Source organism: Muscardinus avellanarius, assembly GCF_963383645.1.
Source record: "Muscardinus avellanarius genome assembly, chromosome: 12".
Lineage (NCBI taxonomy): Eukaryota > Metazoa > Chordata > Mammalia > Rodentia > Gliridae > Muscardinus > Muscardinus avellanarius.
The window spans coordinates 4,151,831-4,173,269 of NC_137798.1; the positions used below are offsets into that span (position 1 = coordinate 4,151,831).

Consider the following 21,439-nt stretch of genomic DNA (forward strand, 5'->3'; position numbering starts at 1 on the left):
TTGCTGAGGCTGACCAAGAACCTGAAATCCTTCTAGCTCAGCCTCCCGGGTTTTGGGATTACTAGCATGTGCCACCATGGGATTTTGGTTGAAATTGCAGTTGATATGTATTCATTTAGGAAGAATTGACATCTGCTAATATTCAAATTCCCCATCCAGGACTGTTTCTACCTTTATTTTTATCTCTGGGTGAGGGTATTCTAGTTTTCTCCCTCTAGCTATTACTACTTCTACTGAAGCTACTTCTAAGTTTTGGGTTTTGCTTTTCGTAGGTTCTTATGCCTGACTCCTGTTCTTTTGTGTGTCTGCTCTGTGTTCTTTATCCTGCGCTCATGTTAACACTGGGCCCTCTCTTTTTTGTGGCCCCTCTCATTTTTGTGACTATTTATTTCCTATTAAATTGTGCAGCCTGGTCATCATTTAGAGTCTGTAGTTCCTTATTATTAGAGAATAGTAGATATTTAGCTGACAGTTAGTTTGGGGTATATTCTTACATTTTATATTATTGTTATTCATAGTTTCTCTTGTGTATCATAATAGTTTTGATACGTAATCTGGAATTTTATGGAACCAATAAAAAGTGGATGAGATCAAAATACCACCGTCGATTCTGAAAAGAATGCAGGTGAAGGTCTGTGGCCATTGGGTGTGGTGCCTGGGCCAGGGGAGAGTGGCCACGGTGCTTGTTACCTGCAGACAGGCAGATGTCAAGGAGGAGGGGAGAGGTGAGGAGTCAGCAGCGCGGGGTGGTGAGAGGCCGTCCTCATGGAGACGTGAGGATGGAGAGCTGAGCTCTCTATGCTGTTGTGTGCAGTGCTCAGGTAGGACGCACTGGAGCTCAGACAGACCTGATGCTCCTGTGGTTTGTATCAGGGTTCTACACGTTCAGGTCTCCTGGGAGAGGAGAGCTTGAGTTACTGAAATTTAAGACACTCTGTGGCTCCAGAAATTACACATTGTATGAGTTTCAGAGACTAGCATCTCATAGTGATTTGATTTATTTCAGCAACGTGAAATCCTTTATGAGATTCAGAGAAGGAAAGAAGAAATCAAAGAAGAGAAAAAAAGGAAAGAAATGGCCAAGCAGGTACTCTGTCAATTCTGCTGCACTATGATAATTACATTTTCACAGTATGAATTGTGATATTTCCACTAATGATATTTTTCCCTTCCGTATTATTCTCAATGTAAAGCTGTTTTTTTTTTTTTTTTTTTTTTTTTTTTTTTTTTTCTTTTTGTGGTACTGGGGATGAAACCCACAGGCATTCTACCTCTGAGCTACACGCCCAGCCTTATTTTTTTATTCCTTATTTATTTTTTGCAGTACTGGGGATGGAACCCAGAGGCATTTGACTTCTGAGCTACACCCCTGCCCTATTTATTATTCTTTATTTTGAAACAAGGTCTCACTGACTTGTGAAGGGCCTCACTAAGTAGCTGAGGCTGTCCGCGAACCGTGATCCTCCTGTCTCAGCCTCCCAAGTGCTGGGATTACAAGCATGCACCATCACGCCCGGCCACCCATTCTCCATGTATGTACGTATGTATGTTTGTATGTATTTATTTATTTTTGTGGGTCTGGGGGTGGAGCCCAGGGGCATTTGACCTCCGAGCTACACCCCCTGCCCTACTTTTTATTCTTTATTTTGAAACCTGTCTCACTGAGTTGCGAAGGGCCTCACTGAGTAGCTGAGGCTGTCTGCGAACTGTGATCCTCCTGTCTCAGCCTCCCGAGTGCTGGGATTACGAGTGTGCACCACCACGCCCGGCCACCCATTCTCCTTTTAGAAGTATGGCGTGTAACTTAGGACACTGTACACAGTGGGAGGCGCCACCCGTGCACAGCACCAGTTGCAAGCTTTCACTTCCTTACGCCCAGCCATGACCTTGTCAGGTGACGCTCTGTGACTCATTGTCCCCATTTCTTAAAACTGGAGCTGACGATGCCTTCTTTTCTGCCTCATGTAACTATTCCCACAGACAAGGCACTGCCCTGTGTGAACGTTTGAAGCCGTGTACAAGTCCAAGGTGACGTTTCTGTTTGCGCCAGCTCTCCCGCTGGCGTCTGATCTCCGCGTCAGCCACTCTCCTCTCCTCTGAATCCGCCTTCTTCTGTTTATCTCCTCTTGCCCTTTTCCCCGCCTTGTCACGCTTATTCCAAGATGCTAAGCATTTTCATTTCTAAATTCACATTCTCTTAAAACTGGACTCCAGTTCTTGATCCAGTACATATTTGGGCATTAAATTTATAAAAGTTGAGTTTAACTTCATTATCTTCATTCAGCTTAAATAAAATTTGCATTCTAGAGCTGGGCGTGGTGGCTCACGCTTGTCATCCCAGCATTCGGAGGCTGAGACCGGAGGATCGCAGTTCGCGGACAGCCTCAGCTACTTAGTGAGGCTATCCGTAGCAACTTAGTGAGATCCTGTTTCAAAATAAAGACTAAAAAACAGGGCAGGGGGTGTAGCTCAGAGGTCAAATGCCCCTGGGTTCCATCCCCAGACCTGTCCCCCCAAAAAATAATTTGCATTCTATACCATGCTGGTCTTCCATTTATGATTTACATGTAAGGTAGGTTTTACTTTTTCTAGGAACGTTTGGAAATTGCTAGTTTGTCAAACCAAGACCATACTTCCAAAAAAGACCCAGGAGGACACAGAACGGCTGCCATCCTCCACGGAGGCTCTCCTGGCTTCATAGGAAATGGTAAACACCGTGCGAACTCCTCAGGAAGGTCTAGGTAAGTTCTGGGATTTCTGATCTGGAAGGATAAAAGATGTAGAAAGATTAAAACAACTTGTAAGCTGGGGGAGAGCCCACCAGTGCTTTGTGCATGCCTGGCACTATTATGCTGTGAGTCTATAATGCACCAATAAAAGTATGAAAAAAAACTTGTGAAATTTGATGAAACTTTCATGTGGGATTCAATAACTTTTTAAAAAACGATATATCTTTTTTTTTTTTTTTTTGGTGGTACTGGGGTTCCTGGAAACCCTTCTACCTCCAGGTAACACTCCCAGACCTATTTTTTTTTAATATTTTTATTTGGAAACAGGGTCTCTTAAGCCAGCACAGCTGGCTTCGAACCTGTGCGATCCTCCTGTCTCCGCCTCCCAAGCGCAGGGATTACAAGCGTGCACCACCATGCCCAGCTTAAAAACAATATATCTTAATATGTTAGCTGTATCAAACCAAATTTTTAACACTTTCTAAGCATCTTTAATGAAACCAGTTTCATGGTTCATACCCCTTCAGAACAGCCTATGATAGACACCTCAGTCTTGCCTTCAGTACAGTTTGATTTGACTTTTAATGACTTAACTATTCAGTAAGTAATTTTTTTCTTCCATCTGAATCTCATCTAGTTAAATTTCACCCTGTTCTGTGTTTCCGTCTGTACTTCTTAGATGCAGCCACAGATGCAGGAATGCTCTAAAATAGTCTCAGGTATGAACACCTGTTCCATTGGAAGGGCCCCAGTTTGCTGCCAGGGAGCCCTTCTCCATTACTATTGAGGTGGGCTCTGGGTTGTTTCCCGTCACCAGAGGTCGCGTGAGAGATACCGCTTCTTCCTTGGCATCTTTTCCCACTAAGGAATTGACACTTTTTTATCAGTTTCTTCCCTTCAAAGGGAAAAAACACTAAAGAAATTTCAGTGTAGAAACCGTGTATGAATGGTGGGTTATGAAGTAGTGTAGGTACCACAGCCTTTTAAACTCTCTCATGAGACTCGAAGGACCCTAAAAACCAACACTTTGCTCCTATGAAAAGACACTTTTGTGCCGGGCGTGGTGGCGCACGCTTGTAATCCCCGCGCTTGGGAGGCAGAAACAGGAGGATCGCGCAGGTTCGAAGCTAGCCCCGCGCGCTGGCTTAGGAGACCCTGTTTCCAAATAAAAATGCAAAAATAGGTCTGGGAGTGTAGCCCGGAGGTAGAAGGGCTTCCAGGAACCCCAGTACCACCCAAAAAAAAAAAAAAAAAGACACTTTTTTTTTTTTTTTTTGGTGGTACTGGGGGTGGAACCCAGAGGCTTTTTACCTCCGGGTTATACTCCCAGGCCTATTTTATATTTTATTTGGAAACAGGGTCTCACTAAGTAGCTGAGGCTGGCTTCGAACCTGTGCGATCCTCCTGTCTCAGCCTCCCAAGCGTGGGGATTACAAGCGTGTGCCACCACGCCCGGCTGAAAAGAAACATTTTAAGTACCAAACTAAAGACTTAGAAAAACCTTTCAGGGTAGAGTTTGTTTGTTGGAAGCAGCCATTTTAGTTCTCTCTCTAATCATGTACTTTTAACCAGCTAAGAAACCATTTTCATATTAATGTTAAACTACCTACTATCAGGGAAAATTAAAAATTTTTTGAATTCTATTTCTTATAATAATTCCTTTCTAAATTATACCTTCTAGCCAGATGTGGTGGCGCACACTTGTAATCCCAGCATTTGGGAGGCTGAGACTGGAAGATCACAGTTCGCGGATAGCCTCAGCTATTTAGTGAGACCCTTCACAACCCAGTGAGACCCTGTTTCAAAATAAAGAATAAAAAAGAAGGCTAAGGATGTACCTCGGAGGTAGAATGCTTTTGGGTTCCATCTCCAGTACCGCAAAAAAAAAAAAAAGAATAACTTCTTACAGATTATAACACCTTTATAACTCCTTACCAAATAGGTTATTTTTGGAACTGGGCTTACAATAGGCAAACTAGTGTAAAGTTATCAGAAAAATTCTCTAGGAAATAATAAATTCTTAATGTATTAGAGATAGCTGAATTAAGTCAATGCTTTGAATATTCCTTTTCAGTATATAGAAAAAAAAATTTAGGTTTAAACATTTTTATATTTTTGGCTGACTATAAATAATGATAGCAAGATTATTCAAGGGAGGGTAGGAAATTCTCTTCCCCCTTGACATGGGTGGAACAACTTTTTATAGATGAAACAACATTCAGTGAACACCCAAAAGGAAGGTGGAAGGAAATGGTTTCCATCGCCTCCGTCTGTCGCTTGCCAGGTTGGTGGCCCAGACCTGCAGGGAATGCTGGTGTTGACCATGTTGGCTGTTGATTAGAAAAGAATGAAGCTTTCTTGAAGTGTAGTTTATATGCTTCCTTGGTTATAAATAGTCTGGAGCCAGGCTTGGTGGTGCACACTTGTAATCCCAGTACTTGGGAGGCTGAGACGAGGATCGCAGGTTCATAGGCAGCCCCAGCAACTTAGTGAGACCCTGTTTCAAAATAAAAAAAATTAAATTGGGTCAGGGTGTAGGTCAGAGGTAGAAAGAACACCCTGGATCCAATCCTCAGTACCACACACTAAATAAATAAGTCTTTGATATACCAAATGATTTCATGGTATTCTCTTGATATTTTTTTTTCTTGGTGTTCATTGGTCCTCATGGTTTGGAATGTCAAAATAAATAAGGAGTGCTCCATTTTATTATTTTTGTTAGTAACTATATGTCATAGAGTTAATAGAGCTGTCCTTGTCGTCTGTATATGTCAGCAGGCAGTATTACAATTGACTGTGAATTAAAGCAATAAAATCTAAAACTGCAGTTGAGGGACTCAGTCAGCGCAGGCCTATCAAGCGCTCAGCATGTGCTGGGCCCTGTTCTGAGTCCCGGGGATTCTGGAAACACGTCAAAGAGGAGTGCTTTTCTGGAGCTCACAATCTCATTGGAGGAGATTGTCCAGAGGCAGGAAGGAGTGTCTGTTAGAGATCAGTGCTGAGCAGAGAATTAAAACTGCTGAAGGAAAACCAGCTAGCCATTTTAGACTGGGGGAAAAAACACAAAGCTTGGATCTAGAGTGGCTTTAGATTGTGGTTTCTGGTTGTGGAGGACGAGAAGGATCAGAAGGAGAACGGCTTGGCACAGAAAACCGCTACCTCGCGCGCTGTGGGCTTGACGCTAAACGGCGCGGGGGCTAGGTTGGCGGGCCTGGAGGAAGTGTCCCAGCGAGCGGGAGCGGGCAGGTCACAGAGGGCTGTTTTCACGTTGGAATTCAGAAGTAGTGAGCAGCTTGGAGGCTTTGAGCAGGAATAAATGCAGTACCACCTGATTTCAATGGCCTCAAGTGGGGCGTGGACGTCAGGAAGCCACAGTAGAGCACTCTTTCTGCATCTCATTCATACCACCCTCCCTCCCCTGCCTCTCTCAGTGCCCCTTTGTTTTTGTTTTTGGTTTATTGTTTATTTGTTTGTTGTTGTACTGAGGATTCGAACCAGAGGTATTGTACCTTCAAGCTATACACCCAGCCTGGTTTTATATTTTATTTTGGAAACAGGGTTTCACTAGGTTGACAAGAGTTTCTCTACTTTCTGAGGTTCTCGAACCTGCGATCCTCCTGTCTCAGGCTCCCAAGTCCAGGATCGCGGGCTTGTGCCACCACACTGGGCGTCCCAGTGCCTCTGATCACACCCAGAGCTTTCCCATCTCAGGGCCTCCGCTTGTCACCCTGCCTGGGATGCTGCTCCTCCGGGACTTGCTGTGACTACTCCTTCTTATCGGTGTGACTCAGAGATGCCTTCCTTGAGGCCTGTCTCTGTCTCTGCTCCCCTGCACAGCGCTTGTTACCTGATTCTATGATTAGTTATTCTTTCTCTTTTTTTTTGGTCTGTGCATATGGCTCTGGGTGTTGAGCCCAGAGCTTTGTGCATGCTGGGCAAGCACTTTGCCACTGAGTGGCACTGAGCTCTACCACCCGCCACTCTGTTTAATTTTTCCACATAGCACTTATCACCAGCTGATGTTCTCAATTATTTGCTTTTTGTAAAATTGGAGAATGGAAAGTTCATGAAAGCAAAGGCCTCGTGTGTTTTCCTCAGAGCAGATACGTGGTAGGTGTTCAATAAACATCTGATAAAGGAAAAGAGGGGGCGAGGGAGGAACAGTGGAGAGAAGGGAGCGGCCCCGTCGGCGCCCGTAGGCTCTGCAGCCTCTGTCCTATGGCCTCCCTGTGTTTCTTTATCTGTGGGGTATGCCGGGAGTCAGTGAGGATTTGCTTAACACAGGGTTGCCACTGCTTAAACTAGAGAAGGTGAAAGCACCCACTGCCCAGTGGAATGAACTTAACCCCCGGTACTTGGGGCCCCGGCTTCTTGGCCCAGCTTTTCACTGGGCCTTTGTTAAAGAACTTTATGTTCTGTTTCTTCAAGTCATGAAAGATTGAAGGATTCACTTTTAGGGGGAAAAAATGAGGTAAAGGTCAAATTCCTAAAATTAGCCATTTTAAAGTGGACAGTTCAGTGTCAAGTTATCTTCTGTTAAGTACAGATGTAGTTCTCCTGGCCCCTGGCTTCTTCCTGGGGGTGTCACACCTGGTTCATGAGCACTTTGAACTTCTTGCCGGGGGTGGGGGGGAATAACTTATGGTAGAGAATTATTTTGACATATGCAGACTTGTTCTCTTTGCAGCTTACAAAATGGTAGCCCCAAATCTAGGATTGTTGCCTGTTTCCACCATCAAACAAGACCAGGTTATCTCCTGATTTGTTTTTCCCATCATAAAGCCAGTTGTGGTAACTGCTAGTTATTGATAATTTTTTTATCTGTACAGAGAAGACACAATTAAGGGTACAAGACATGGGATTCCTTCTACTCTCCCCAGGAAGCCGGGAAACCACTGGCAAGCAAAGGGTGTGGGTGGAGAGGACCCTGCTGCATCTCACCAAGCTCATCTTTTGCTGTATCTCTAGTTGATAAACCTCAAACAGTCTCAGGATTGGTTCAGTCCTGAGCCAATCATAGACTAGTTCACCTCACACAGTATCAAGAATTCTGATTAACTTTGTTTCTACAAAGCTGCCCTGAGTTTCAAACTGAGGGATAAGTAGCTAGAATTTTCTGTGACATTTTTGTGAGTTTGGCAGGAAAGTGAGACTGTCCCAGTGCATATGTCTCAGGGTTGATCCTCTGTCTCTGTCCCATTTCAAACTTCTTGTGTTAGTCAGCATTCTGTTACTGTAACAGAATACCTGAGACAGTCAATTTATAAGAAAGAAAAATTTATTTTAACTTGCAGATTTATTTATTTATTTATTTATTTATTTGTGGTACTGGGGATTGGACTCAGGGGCATTCTGCCTCTGAGCTACACCCCTAAGCATATTTTATTTTTTATTTTGGAACAGGGTCTCACTAAGCTGCAGAGGGCTTCACTAAGTTTCTGTGTCTGTCCATGAACTTGCAATCTTCCTTTCTCAGCCTCCTAAGTACTGGGATTATAATCGTGGGCTACCACGTCCAGCTAGCTTGCAGTTTTAGAGGTTTCAGTTCCCATTGCCTTTGGGCTGTGGCAAGGCCTTGCATCATGGCAGAGAGCATGTGGTGGAACAGATCTGCTCACTTCATGGTCAGGACATAAAGGAGAGGAAGAGGAAGGGGCCAGGGTCTACTGTCCCCTTTAAGAGCAATCTCAGATGACCTGAAGACCTCCCACTAGGCGCTGTCTTAAAGGTCCCACACCTGGCAGTAGCCTTTGGGTCATCCCAGGTCCAACCCCAGCACCTCCACGCCCTAGGTCATGTTGGTAGAGCAGACTTTGGGGTGGACAGATTCTGAAGGGTTGGTTCTTGACAGATTGATGCTTCTCTTCTTTTTTCAATTTTTTTTTCAATTTTTTTTTTCCACTTTCTAGTCATCAAAGTCCTAGAGACTAGCAGGGCAGGGGAAGTAGACGGAAAGGAAGATACTCGGAGATGAGTTAGATGCAGGAGACCTAGTGCTTGCCCGTTTCTGACCAGTCAGGCAGAAGGGACAGCTCTGCCACTAACCCAAGTCAGAGGAGCAAGGAGAACATGAAGCAGGCCGAGAGTAAGTGGGAGGGAGGTGGCGGTCTTTTGCCACTGCAGTGGTATAGGGAGTGAACGGAAAGGGCCACAGGCGGAGACACGAGTGCAGAAGGTTGGATATGAAGAACTAGAGTGGGCGGGTGGTGCGGGATGAGGGAAGGGAGCACGGGGATGGAGCATGGGGGAGGAGGACTAGCTGCTGGGCCGGATCTCAAGGGTGCCGTGCGAATGGAACTGAGGACCTTCCCTACGGCCTTCCCCAGCGAGGACCCAAAAAGAAAGAATCGTGCCAGCACCAAGTTGCTTTTTAAGTGGAACAATAGTAATTGTGGACTTTGCTCCTTATTGTTCTGAGTGGAAGTAAAAGTCAACATCCTGCTTAGACTGAGAGGGCGAGAGATCCGTCCAGGTACTTCCTCTCAGAACTTTTCTTAGGATGTGTCTGACTGTCACCATCAAGAGTTCTCCCCCCAAAAAAGAAAAGAAAATGGGCTGATGTGGTTCAAAGACAGCCTCAGCTGCTTAGGCCCTTTGCGGCCCAGTGAGACCTTGTTTCAAAATAAAGAATAAAGAATAGGGCTGGGTGTAGCTCGAAGGTAGAATGCCCCTGGGTTCCATCCCCAGTACTGCAAAAAGAAAGAGCTCTCCCTCACTTGTTTGTTGTAACCTTGTGCCCCCTCCCCAGTTAATTTAATTTATTGCATGGTAACATAGCTTTCCAGCTGTTACTCCCCATCCAGGAAAAAAAAAGTAGGAAAAAAGGAGAGGGAGGGAGGGAGGGAGGGAGGGAGGGAGAGAGGGAGAGAGAGAGAGAGAGAGAGAGAGAGAGAGAGAGAGAGAGTGTGTGTGTGTGTGTGTGTGTGTGTGTGTGTGTGTGTTGGGTTTGAATATTTTGAGGAAGCCATGGAAGAGAATGGCAGGGGGCATCTACCAAAGACAGATGAGAGGATGAATGAGCATTCAGTGGTTGAAGCACAAGAAGAGACCTGGATTATCTGGCCCCTGGTTTGGAGTTTTCTCCAGATGTATATGTGCACGGGAATGAAGAAATGTGAGATTACACTGGATCACTACTAATGTTCTTATCTGGGCTGTCCAGTATGGTAGTCACTAGACTGTGCCTCAGTTGAGCACTCACAAATGGATTTTAATTTAATATAAATTCAAATAGACACATGGTCAGTGGCTATGATATTGGTCAGGGGTTTGTACAGTTCATGTGGAACTGAGGGAGCTGCACAGCTTTCCATTAGCACCTTCAACTCCATTCCCAGTAGATGTTGGACTGCGAATGGGCTAATAAACAGGAGAAAGTGGAGGGGCGAGAATTTCCTGCAGTCATCGTAAGCTTAAGAAAAAAATATAATTGTCCAAATTTATTTTTAAGGAGAGACCGTCAGTATTCTATATGTAGTGGTGAAGATTCTCCTGGCTCTTGTGAAATCCTGTATTTCTGTGTGGGTAGTCCTGATCAGCTCATGGTGCACAAAGGGAGATGTATTGGTGAGTAAACTAGCTAAATTAATGTAAATTATTGTCATGACAAAAGTTAATGCTGAGGGAACAGGGTAGACTAGATACTGTGTTGTCTAAACCAGCAAGAAGATTGCCAGACAGGCGGTTGGTTTTTAGAGCTTCCTTTCCCCATGAAATGAGAAGTTGCTTGGTTTTCACCTAATATAAGATGGAACTAAAACTATGCTCTTAGAAATACTAGTAGTATGACAATAATTCTGGATTTATCATAAAGATAATTCTAATTTGTCATAATTATCCAACCTTTTTGAAACAAAAGAGGCAGAATTTTACATCATGTGCATCTAAGACTTATAAAATGTGTTAAAAAGTGAATTCTGCTGCCTTCAATCTTTAATGACCAAATCTCATTTTCTTAGGTTGATATGCATCTATTTGGCATTTTCCTGCATGGAATGTCATACCTGGCCAGAAGAACCACTCTATTTTCTGTTATATTTAGCCATTTTGTCTACTGAGAGTTATTTGGAATGAAGCTGGTTCTACAATTTAGGGTTTTAATTGCTTATATTAAGATTAAGTTTTTGGTATCTACTTCCTTTATCCTTAATGGACATCATCTTTTATCAGCCATGTACGTATAGTCACTAGTTGATATAGGGTTTACTTGCATATAGTGAATTTGAGATTTAACTCTGATTTTTCAATCCCATGAATATTCTTGCCAGAACTAACAAGTAGCTTATTATCTAAATAGAGTTTGTTTTCTTTTAGTATCGTTTCCCCTGTCTTTTTAAGTAGATAACAGATAAGCAGGAGAATTGCCAGGGAGCAGGCAGTAGGGAGAGGGAGAAGAAACCAACATCTGAACAGTCTGTGAACTAGACACTTGACCTTGTCCGGCCGAAGGCAGCCTGGGCAGTAGAGGATTCTGCACACACAGGGCTACCGTACGTAGACAGCAGCCACTTGGGCAGCTTCAAGACCACGGAAGAGGTGGTTGGCCCTGGACTTGAGTCTGTCCTTGACTCAGAGGTATTTCATATTCATGAACTGGTAACATAAACGTCCTACCTTTAATCACCTAGGGAAATCAGGAAGCAGATTAACTCAGTCTCTTATTCTCACAGGTACTCATTAGACAGCTCCACCTGACTTAATACCTTCATTAGTAGGCACATCTACAATGAGAGATTTTTTTATAAAACCACCAAGTAATAAATTATTTAATATGTTTGCTCACAGTGGGCCTGGTTTTTTAAAAATGGCCTATTTTCCTATAAAATGTTTTTAATAAAAGATTGACTAATTTTAATTTTTAATGAAATAGTTTTATTTAAGAAACCAATTGATTAGTATTTGATTTTCAGTTTAAAGTTGTGGGAACGAGAGAGAATAGAGAACTTGTATCTGGAAGAAGCACTGTTGGACTGCCTGTACAAATGGTTGCCAGCATTGAACAGTTTTCATCAGGATTCTTCTGTAACATATCTTCCTCCAGCTTCATAGTAGTATGTCCTCTGGTTCCTTTATGACCTCCAGCGTGAAAAAGTGACAAGAGGTGGCAATAATAAAATTATAATTTCTTTTAAAACCCAGCAGTTATGAAATCCCTGCCTCGTCCCGATTGGGGAGGTAAATCCTACAAGACAGGTCACTTCTAGCACACATTTAATTAGTCATCGTGTAAATCACAGCGCCCTCCATCACATCAACATTTAATGTTGCGTCTCTAGTGGATGGCATAGATCCCACATATTTCAGGCTACTTCCTTTATTTGATAAAACATCAGAGTTTTTCCTTCTTGGGCTAAGACTTTCAGGAGTTATTTTGACAAGCATAACAGATCATCTTAATTAAAATAAATACCAACATTTTTCTGAAGTAAAAAATACTTCTTGGATAAAAGTAGGTTAGCTAGTTTAACTAGATTTCTTAAAAGTACTTTTTTTTTCAGTACTGGGGATGGAACCCAGGGGCATTTTACCTCTGAGCTATACCCCTGGCCCTATTTTTTATTCTTTATTTTTGAAACAGGGTCTCACTGTGTTGCAGAGGGCTTCACTAAGTAGCTGAGGCTGTCCACAAACTACGATCTTCCTGTCTCAGCCTCCCAAATGCTGGGATTAAGGCTTTTTTTTATTTTTGAAACAGGGTCTCACTGAGTTGCAGAGGGCCTCCGCTATCTGAGAACTGCGATCCTCTGAGAACTGCGATCCTCCGATTCTCCGGTCTCTGCCTCCCAAATGCTGGGATTGCAAGTGTGCTCCACCACACTAGGCTTGAAAGTACTTTTGAGAGGACTACTTTGTTTCTTATTTAAGGTTACTTCACTTTTCATTTTTCAAATGGAAAACATCCATGTCTCTTTTCTGTATTATGAAGACAGTAGAATTATAGAAACATAGTATTTATATACTAAGAGAAGAAAACAATAATATCAGTGGTTCTCAACTGGAGACAATTTAGTTGCTGAGGGGACATTTGGTGATATCTATATACATATTTTTGAATGCTGAGGGTGGACCCAGTGCCTCACACATGTGAGGCAAGTGCTGTACCACTGAGCTAACCAACAACCCCCCTGCCCCTATCTTATGACATTTTTGCTGGTTAAGATGCGGGGGGCAAGCTGGGCATGGTGGCACATGTTTGTAATCCCCATGCTTGGGAGGCAAAGACAGGAGGATCCGCAGGTTCGAAGCCAGCCTCAGCTGGCTTAAGAGACCCTGTCTCCAAATAAAATATAAACTAGGTCTGGGAGTATAACCCAGAGGTACAAGGCCCCTGCATTCCATCCCCAGTACCACCAAAAAAAAAAAAAAAAGATGGGGGGCAAGTGATAGTGGCATCTGGTGGGGCGGAAGGCAATCATAAAACAACCCCTTACAACAAAGAATTATTGGTCCAGAATGTCATTAGTATCAAGGTTACTTTATGTGCTGTGACTTGGTAAATTAGAGGATAAAACAAAACAGCCAGGTTTTGTTTGTGGTGGTGCATGCCTATAATCCTAACTATTTGGGAAGCGGAGGCAGGAGGATCACAAGTACAAGGCCACCCTGGCCAATGTCATGAAGCCCTGTCTAAAAATATCAGGGTAGGCCGGGCGTGGTGGCGCACGCTTGTAATCCCTGCGCTTGGGAGACAGAGACAGGAGGATCACGCAGGTTCGAAGCCAGCCTCGCGCGCTGGCTTAGGAGACCCTGTTTCCAAATAAAAATGTAAAAATAGGTCTGGGAGTGTAGCCCGGAGGTAGAAGGGCATCCAGGAACCCCAGTACCACCAAAATAAAAATAAAATAAAATAAAATAAAATAAAATAAAATAAAATAAAAAATATCAGGGTAGACGGAACCAAAAGAAAAAGTGAAAGGATGATATTTATGATGTTTTTCTTCTTTTCCAGTATTTTGGTTATTTTCTATTAGTCATTATTGAAAATGGAGATTTTTATAAAAAAGGCTTTAATGTTAGAGAAATTGAGGTCTCCCAGGTCCCAGTGGAAACCATATGCCTATTACTAAGTAAATGTGTTTCTCTTTCTGGCTTTAATTTAAAGTGTCATTTCTGGCTCCTTCCTTCCAAAACACTGGCCATTTTGCATTGACAGAGCATATTCAATATTTATTTTTAGAAAGTCATTGGTGTATTCACATTTTCAAATAACTGAAAGATGTTTTTTACCATGGACAGTAATCTCTACCCCGATGGGTTAATTTTGATGGACGCCTCTGATTCCAGGCTCTTCATGAGTTACTCAGCCAGCAGGCATATAACTGGGGAGAAAGCAGCACGGTGGCTAAAGGCTGGCAGAACAGAACGTTGTGCTCTTTATTTGGTCTGATACTAACATTTCATTGTTGATTCTTGTCTCTTTTTAAAAATATTTTAGGCCTGGGGATATTGTTAACTGTTAAAAATGGATTGCAAAAGCACATGTATTGTATGAAATCGTACTTTTCATAGTTAGCACATGGTATCCATTGTCGAATCAACAAATGTCCACCCCTCCCTTATCTTACCCCACAGAAAACATCCAGTGAGATTTAATAACCTCTTCTGTTTAATGTGCAGGCAGCGATGAACAGCTTGGAAAATCAGTTTACAATGCTTTGGAAACAGCCACTGGCAGCTTTGTCTTGTTGTATGAGTGGGTCCTCCAGTGGCAGAAAAAAATGGGTCCTTTCCTTACCAGTCAAGAAAGAGGGAAGATTGATAAGTGCAAAAAGCAGGTAGGCATCCTCTGTGGCCAGCTGAGCAGAAGCCGTAACCCTGAGCTGTAGGAGATGCAGAACACAGTAGCTCTGCGTTTGATGGGCTTGCAGAGATGACCCGGGCTGGTGAGGGGCCGGGACCCGCACTGCTCTGCCAGAGTCTTCTCAGTCCTTGTTCTCTTGAGCGAACGCACATTCACAGTGTGGACGCTGGTGCGTAAATAAAAACAGGGCTGGGATGTATCTCAGAGGGAGAATGCCCCTGAGTTCAATCTCCAGTACTGGAAAGACAAAGAAAAAAAGGAAGGAAGGAAGGAAGGAAGGACGGACAGACGGTAGGTTGGTTCAAACTGGAATTTTGGGGCACTGGGTTTGGTTTACTATTTTCTTTTCTTTCTTTTTCTTTTTTTTTTTTTTTTCAGTGCTAGGCATCAAAAGAGAATTTTAACATTAATGCATAATACTAAAGTAAAGGAGAAAAATGTTGGTAAAGCACAGTATTTAGAAATGTGTGTCTATTAAGCTGGGCGTGGTGGCGCACGCTTGTAGTCCCACCCAGCATTCGGGAGGCTGAGACAGGAGGATCATCGTTCGCAGACAGCCTCAGCCACTTAGTGAGGACCTTTGCAACTCAGTGAGACCCTGTTTCATAATAAAGAATAAAAAAAATAGGGCTGAAGGTGTCACTCAGAGATAGAATGCCTCTGGGTTCCACCCTCAGTACCGCATTAAAAAAAAGAAGAAGAAGAAAAGAAGTGTGTGTCTATTATATGTAGAAAGAAAAACTGTAAATATACAAAATCATAACCCATTTGTGGATTGTGATCATATAATTTCTGAATTTTTTCTTTTGTATTAATTAATTAGTTGATTAATTTGCAGTACTAGGGATTGAAACCAGGGACATTCTGCTCTGAGATACATCCCCAGCCTTTTTTTTTTTTTTTTTTTAATTTTTTTATCTTGAAACAGGGTCTCACTGAGTTGCAGAGGGCCTCACTAAGTAATGGAGGCTGGCCACGAACCTGTGATCTTCCTGTCTAAGCCTCCCAAGTACTGGGATTACAAGCGTGTGCCACCACACCTGGCTTTTGTATTAATTAAAAAAGATGTTTTTTCTGCAGTGCTGGGGATCAAACATAGGGCTTCACACATGCTAGGCAAATGCTATACTATTGAACTAAATCACCAGCCTCTAAGTTTTAAAAATTTGACAGTGGTCTTTATTATAATCTAGAAATATTATTTTTAAATTATTAGTTTTTTTTCTTGTGGCAGAATCTCAAAAGAAATTGATTTTAAAAGACACTCATCAGCTGAGTGTGGTGGCACACACCTGTAATCCCAGGAAGCTGAGCCAGGAGGTTTGCAGATTCAGGCCAGCCTCAGCAATTTAACAAGACCTGTTGCAAAATTAAAAATTAGAAGGACTGGAGGTACAGCTCAGAGGTAGAATGCCCCTGGGTTCAGTCCCCAATACAAAAAAAAAAAAGTCATTCTCTAATTTTTTAGTATTTGTATACTAGGTTTTGAAATTAAGGAGTATAGAATTACCTAATTTTTGATATGCACTGTCAGTTTAACTGTACAGTTTAGGGAAGGATTTCTATTTTGGGTCAGAACATATTTGCTCTACTCTTATTTGAGGGCTTATTTCCTATCAGTTCCTTCACTTTGGAAGTAAAACACCAATTAACCCAATATTATTTTTTTTTCCTATCAGATTCAAGGGGCAGAAACGGAATTCAGCTCACTGGTGAAACTGAGCCACCCAAATATAGTTCGCTACTTTGCAATGAATTCCAAGGAGCGAGACGACTCGCTCACCGTGGACCTCCTCGTGGAGCACACCAGCGGGGTGTCCCTGGCTGCGCAGCTCAGCCACTCGGGCCCCGTCCCCGTGCCCCAGCTCCGCAAGTACGCGGCGCAGCTCCTGGCGGGCCTCGAGTATCTGCACAGCAATTCCGTGGTGCACAAGGTCCTGAGCGCATCCAGTGTCTTGGTGGACGCAGAGGGCACCGTCAAGATCACAGACTACAGCATTTCTAAGCGCCTGGCAGACATTTGCAAGGAGGATGTGTTTGAGCAAACCCGAGTCCGCTTCAGTGACAGTGCCCTGCCTTACAAAACGGGGAAGAAAGGCGACGTGTGGCGCCTGGGGCTGCTGCTGCTATCCCTCAGCCAGGGCCAGGAGTGCGAGGAGTACCCCGTGGCCATCCCCGCTGACCTGCCGGCTGACTTCCGGGATTTCCTGAAGAAGTGAGTATGGCGACATTCCCCAACCGCTGTGCGGGTGCCAGACACCTGTGCAAGGCGACGCCGAAAGGAGAGGACGGGCTCACCCTTGCTGTTTCCGCGTTCTGCCCATTACTCCCTTCACTTCCGCCTTCTCCGGAACTCACTAGGGCTTGAGCATCCGTTTTCACACTGTTTGGGAGACCGCTTGGAATATGCTAGGAAGTGCTCATACTTCTTTTACAGTCTGTGCCAGTCAGGAGTGCGGCCCTGGAAAAGGTATTTTTTCTTTCCTTTCTCCAATTTCTTTCTTTCTTTCTTTCTTTCTTTCTTTCTTTCTTTCTTTCTTCTTTCTTTCTTTCTTTCTTTTTCTTTTTCTGTTCTAAGGCTGGAACCCAGGGACATTCTACCTCCAAGCTCTACCCCTCAGCCCTATTTCTTATTCTTTATTTTGAAACAGGATCTCACTAAGCCGCACAGGCCTCACCAAGTAGCTGAGGCTGGCCTTGAACCACGATCCTCCATCTCAGCCTACCAAGTACTGGGATTACAAGCCTGCGCCACCGCACCTGGCTTCCTGATTGTTTTTCCTCATCCCATCCACTGTCTGCATTTTTTTTCTTTTGCCCTTTCACAGTTCTTCCCCGAGTCCTAGATTTTCCAATTGTCGGCTTGCCTGGCCCATGGCGTTATTTCCTGTCACTCACTCTTACCCATTACAAAAGCGAAACCACCACCCTTGCACAGTCATGTGAGACAAAAAAGTTTCTTACAGAAGCCTGTAAGATTGTATTATCTCCTGACATCATAGCCCAGGTTCTGTATTTAAGTAGGTGCTGTGATAGTCACACATGACCAAATTGTGTGATGACCATTTCCCAGCTGTATCCATGGCATGATGCAACACAGGCCTGGAATTTTTTTTTCCAGTACTGGGGATGAAACCCAGGGGCATTCTACCTTCAAGCTACACACCCCCAGCCCTATTTTTTTTTTTCATTATTTTGAAACAGTGTCTCACTAAGTTGCAGAGAGCATCACTAAGTAGCTGAGGCTGGCCATGAACCCAGATCCTCCTGTCTCAGCCTCCCAAATGTAAATAAATTCTGGTAGGTTCATGTCTGTCAGGATAGAAGTAAAAAAAGATCATTAAGTACTTGGCTTAGAAATTTCTAAGACCAATGGTTGAATTTTAGAAGCAAGTTAGAAAATAATAAGTATAGGATGATAATGTTTAAAAATATCAGTATATTAGCCATGCATGTTGGCTTACTCCTGTAATCCCTACTCAGTAGGCCCAGAATTTCAAGTTCTAGGCCACCCTTCACATCTTAGCAAGATCCTGTCTCAAAGTAAAATAAAAAGGACTAAGGATGTAGTTCAGTGGTAGAGCACCCCTGAGTTCAATCCCCTGTACCAATAAGAAATAAGTAAATATATCAGTATCAAAAAAACCAGTATTGCCGGACATGGGGGCACACGCTTGTAATCCCAGCATTCAGGAGGCTGAGACCAGAGGATCGCAATTCGCAGACAGCCTCAGCTACTTAGTGAGGCCCTCACAACTTAATGAGGCCCTGTTTCAAAATAAAGAATAAAAATTAGGGCAGGGAGTATATAGCTCAGAGGTCAAATGCCCCTGGGTTCCATTCCCAGACCCACACACACACACACAAAATATTTTGGATGGTTGTGTGTTTATATACGTAAATACATGAAAAAGGGTCTGGAAGAATGCACACACACTAAGAGGCAGGAGGAACTCGAGAAAGGGAAGCTTTGATCAAAGTATTTTATCAGCAGTGCTTTAATATTTGCAAGGGAAGGTATTTATGTTTTACTGATATCATTTAATTTTAGACGTAGGAGAAAATATGGAATCCTATCCAAATGGCTTTACTTGCATCTCTTCTTGTTCTTTCAAGGTATCTCTAGACCACTAATGCTTTGTTTTTTAGTGATATGACATTTAAAAAATATTCATCTTTTATGATAGCTGTCACTTTTTTTTTTATGGTACTGGGGATTGAACCCAGAGGCATTCTACCTTCAAGCTACACCCACAGCCCAATTTCATTTCTTACTGAGAAACAGGGTCTTGCTAGGTTGCTGAGAGGCTCACTACTTGCAAAGTCTGTCCTCGAACCTGCGAGCCTCCTGTCTCTGTTTCCCAAGTACTGGGATTGCAGGCGTGCGCCACAGGCCCCGCCCATTGGCACCACTTTATATGCTTAGATTTTAAGAAGTCTGCTGCTTGCAGTTAGGTGGCACCAAGTGGAGCCACTGTGGTCATTGTTCTGCAAGCCAAAGGCTTCTCTTAGTGAAGACAGTGGGTCTTAGGCCTTAGCTTGCATTGAAATTAGCTGGAGGTACATGTCCAGCACAGGCTACAACCAGACCCCCGAGCTGCAGACTGCCTGGGTCTGCACTGAAGCAGGGTTTGTATTTGTAACCAGCTCCTAGGTTGATAACTAAAGTTGCTCAGCAGCAGCCCCGGCTTTGAGAACCCTTGGGTTAAAGGAATGCTCTGATTTTACTCATTTGAAACACAACAAAAATAGTCTGTTAAAACATTGTTAAATCAGTAGGTTTAAGGAATAAAGATTAAAAGAAAGTATTGGTAAGCTGGACACAGTGGCACACACCTGTAATCCCAGCAACTGAAGAGGCTGAGGCAGGAAGATTGCAAGTTCCAGGCTAGCCTTGTCTCATAATAAATTAAAAGGGCGGGGGATATAGCTCTGTGGTAGAGCACTTGCCTAGCATTTGCTAGGCATTGGATTCAATCCCCAGCTCTGCAAAAAGAAAAAGGAAGGGAGGGAGAGAGGGGAAAAGGGAGGAAGGAAGGAAATGTGGGACATGAAAAGGTATTCCTAATTGTCCTGATTGTTACCAGCCCACTTCCTACTACAAACAGAATTCAGCTAGATGGAACCCAGGTGCATTCTACTACTTCCGAGCAACACCCCCAGCCCTATTTTCCCTATTTTTTTATTCTTTATTTTGAAACAGGGTCTCACTGAGTTGCAAAGGGCCTCACTAAGTAGCTGAGGCTGTTCGCGAACACTGATCCTCCTGTCTCAGCCTCCCGAATGCTGGGATTACAAGTGTGCACCACCACAACCGGCTCAAATTCAACTAAAATTTATCATATTGGGTCCCAACTCTGATGCAGCTATCTGATTTGCTTTGTTTTTGTTTTTGTTTTTTTGAAAGTGGCTAGTCCCTAGAAAGGCTTAATTAAACATAAGACTTGTTAATGGGAGGGAAAATTTTTAGCCCACTTTTAGTATCTGAAACTTTAAAAAAATTGTTCCATGCTTCTAAAGAAACTGTACTTTTTTCCTATGGCTTTGAGAATTGAACCCAGGGTCATTCTATCTCTGAACCACACCCCAGCCCTCTTTTTTTCTTTTATTCTGGAACAGAATCTCACTCTGATGTGGAGGGCCTCACTAAGGGTAGCTACAAACCTGTGATCCTCCTGTCTCAGCTTCCCGAGTACTAGGATTACAATCGAGTGCCACCACACCCTGCCTTTGTTTTTTCTTTCTAATCTCCATTTGCATCTAGCCTGGTGCTCAGCATGTAAACCCTGCAGGAATGGTTATTCATTTAAATTCGCTTAAATGTGCATTTTGGTTCATCATGAGCGGCATGAGTTCTAAGGAGTCCATAGCTAAGTGCTGGATCGTCGGTTGGCATTGGCATTTATTCTGCACGTTGCTGAGATTCCCTCCCCCTTCTCTCTCACTGAGGTGTGTTTGCTTGGACGACAAGGAAAGATGGAGCCCTCAGCAGCTGCTGAAACACAGCTTTATAAACCCTCAGCCAAAAGTGCCTTTAGTGGAACAAAGTCCTGAAGGTGAGTCTGTTGGCATTCCTTTTTTTTTTTTTTTTTTTTTTTTTTGTGGTACTGAGGATGGAACCCAGGGGCTTTTCTACCTCCGGGCTATACTCCAGGAACTATTTTATACTTTATTTGGAAACAGGGTCTCACCAAGTTGCTGAGAGCCTCACCAAGTAGCTGAGGCTGGCTTCGAACCTGTGGGAGCCTCCTGTCTCAGCCTCCCAAGCGCGGGGATGACAAGCGTGCGCCACCACGCCCAGCTCTTTTAACATTCCTTTTTTATTCCGTTTGACATCATCATTATTATTATGAAGATATTCATAAAACAAAAGCGGGAGGGACTGTGTGGAACATTTATGTGTCTTGTTCTGAGCTACCTACATCTGTTCATTTCTGAACAATCCCTGTGTGCATGGACTGCTCAGCCACCCTGATTTTCCCAGTCCCTCCTGCTGGAGTATCCACAGGTGGAACCTCTAGTCCTGCCACCTTTCTTGTCACGCCACCCTTATGGCCATGTGACTACATTTTCCTACTGATCCTTACATAGCAGATTAAAGAACCTCAGTGGAGACTGGGGTAGACCAGGAGAAGTGGGTTTGGATTCTGTCTGACTCTCTAGTTCAGTCACTCTTCGCCCCAGTTTTCCCTACCTGTAAAATGGGCTCACTATATATATTTACCTACCTTTAAGAAGTAGGGAAAAGTATTAAGGTGTCCCTCAGGGAAGAGGTAGTTTCTCAATCCTCTGGTTAGAGCCCCTCTTTGGATTTCATAGCTCTTAATGTATGTGCTGCTGGGAGTCGACCCCAGGGGCACTACATGTCCGAGCTACATCCCCACCCTTTCTTGTGTGTGTGTGTGGTACT

At 43.5% G+C, this 21,439-nt stretch overlaps 1 protein-coding gene across 2 annotated transcripts in view; it reads left to right on the top strand.

Annotated features, from left to right (window-relative positions):
- Positions 1-21,439, top strand: part of EIF2AK4 (eukaryotic translation initiation factor 2 alpha kinase 4) — a gene marked incomplete at both ends in the record, with an annotated part of 100,404 nt that overhangs the window by 19,997 nt on the left and 58,968 nt on the right. For both annotated transcript variants that reach the window (XM_080707961.1, XM_080707962.1), the window contains 6 exons: positions 1,007-1,087; positions 2,593-2,741; positions 10,180-10,299; positions 14,350-14,503; positions 16,209-16,744; positions 20,479-20,585. In XM_080707961.1, the coding sequence (XP_080564087.1) occupies positions 1,007-1,087; positions 2,593-2,741; positions 10,180-10,299; positions 14,350-14,503; positions 16,209-16,744; positions 20,479-20,585 (1,147 nt within the window). The remainder of the gene's footprint in view (positions 1-1,006; positions 1,088-2,592; positions 2,742-10,179; positions 10,300-14,349; positions 14,504-16,208; positions 16,745-20,478; positions 20,586-21,439) is intronic.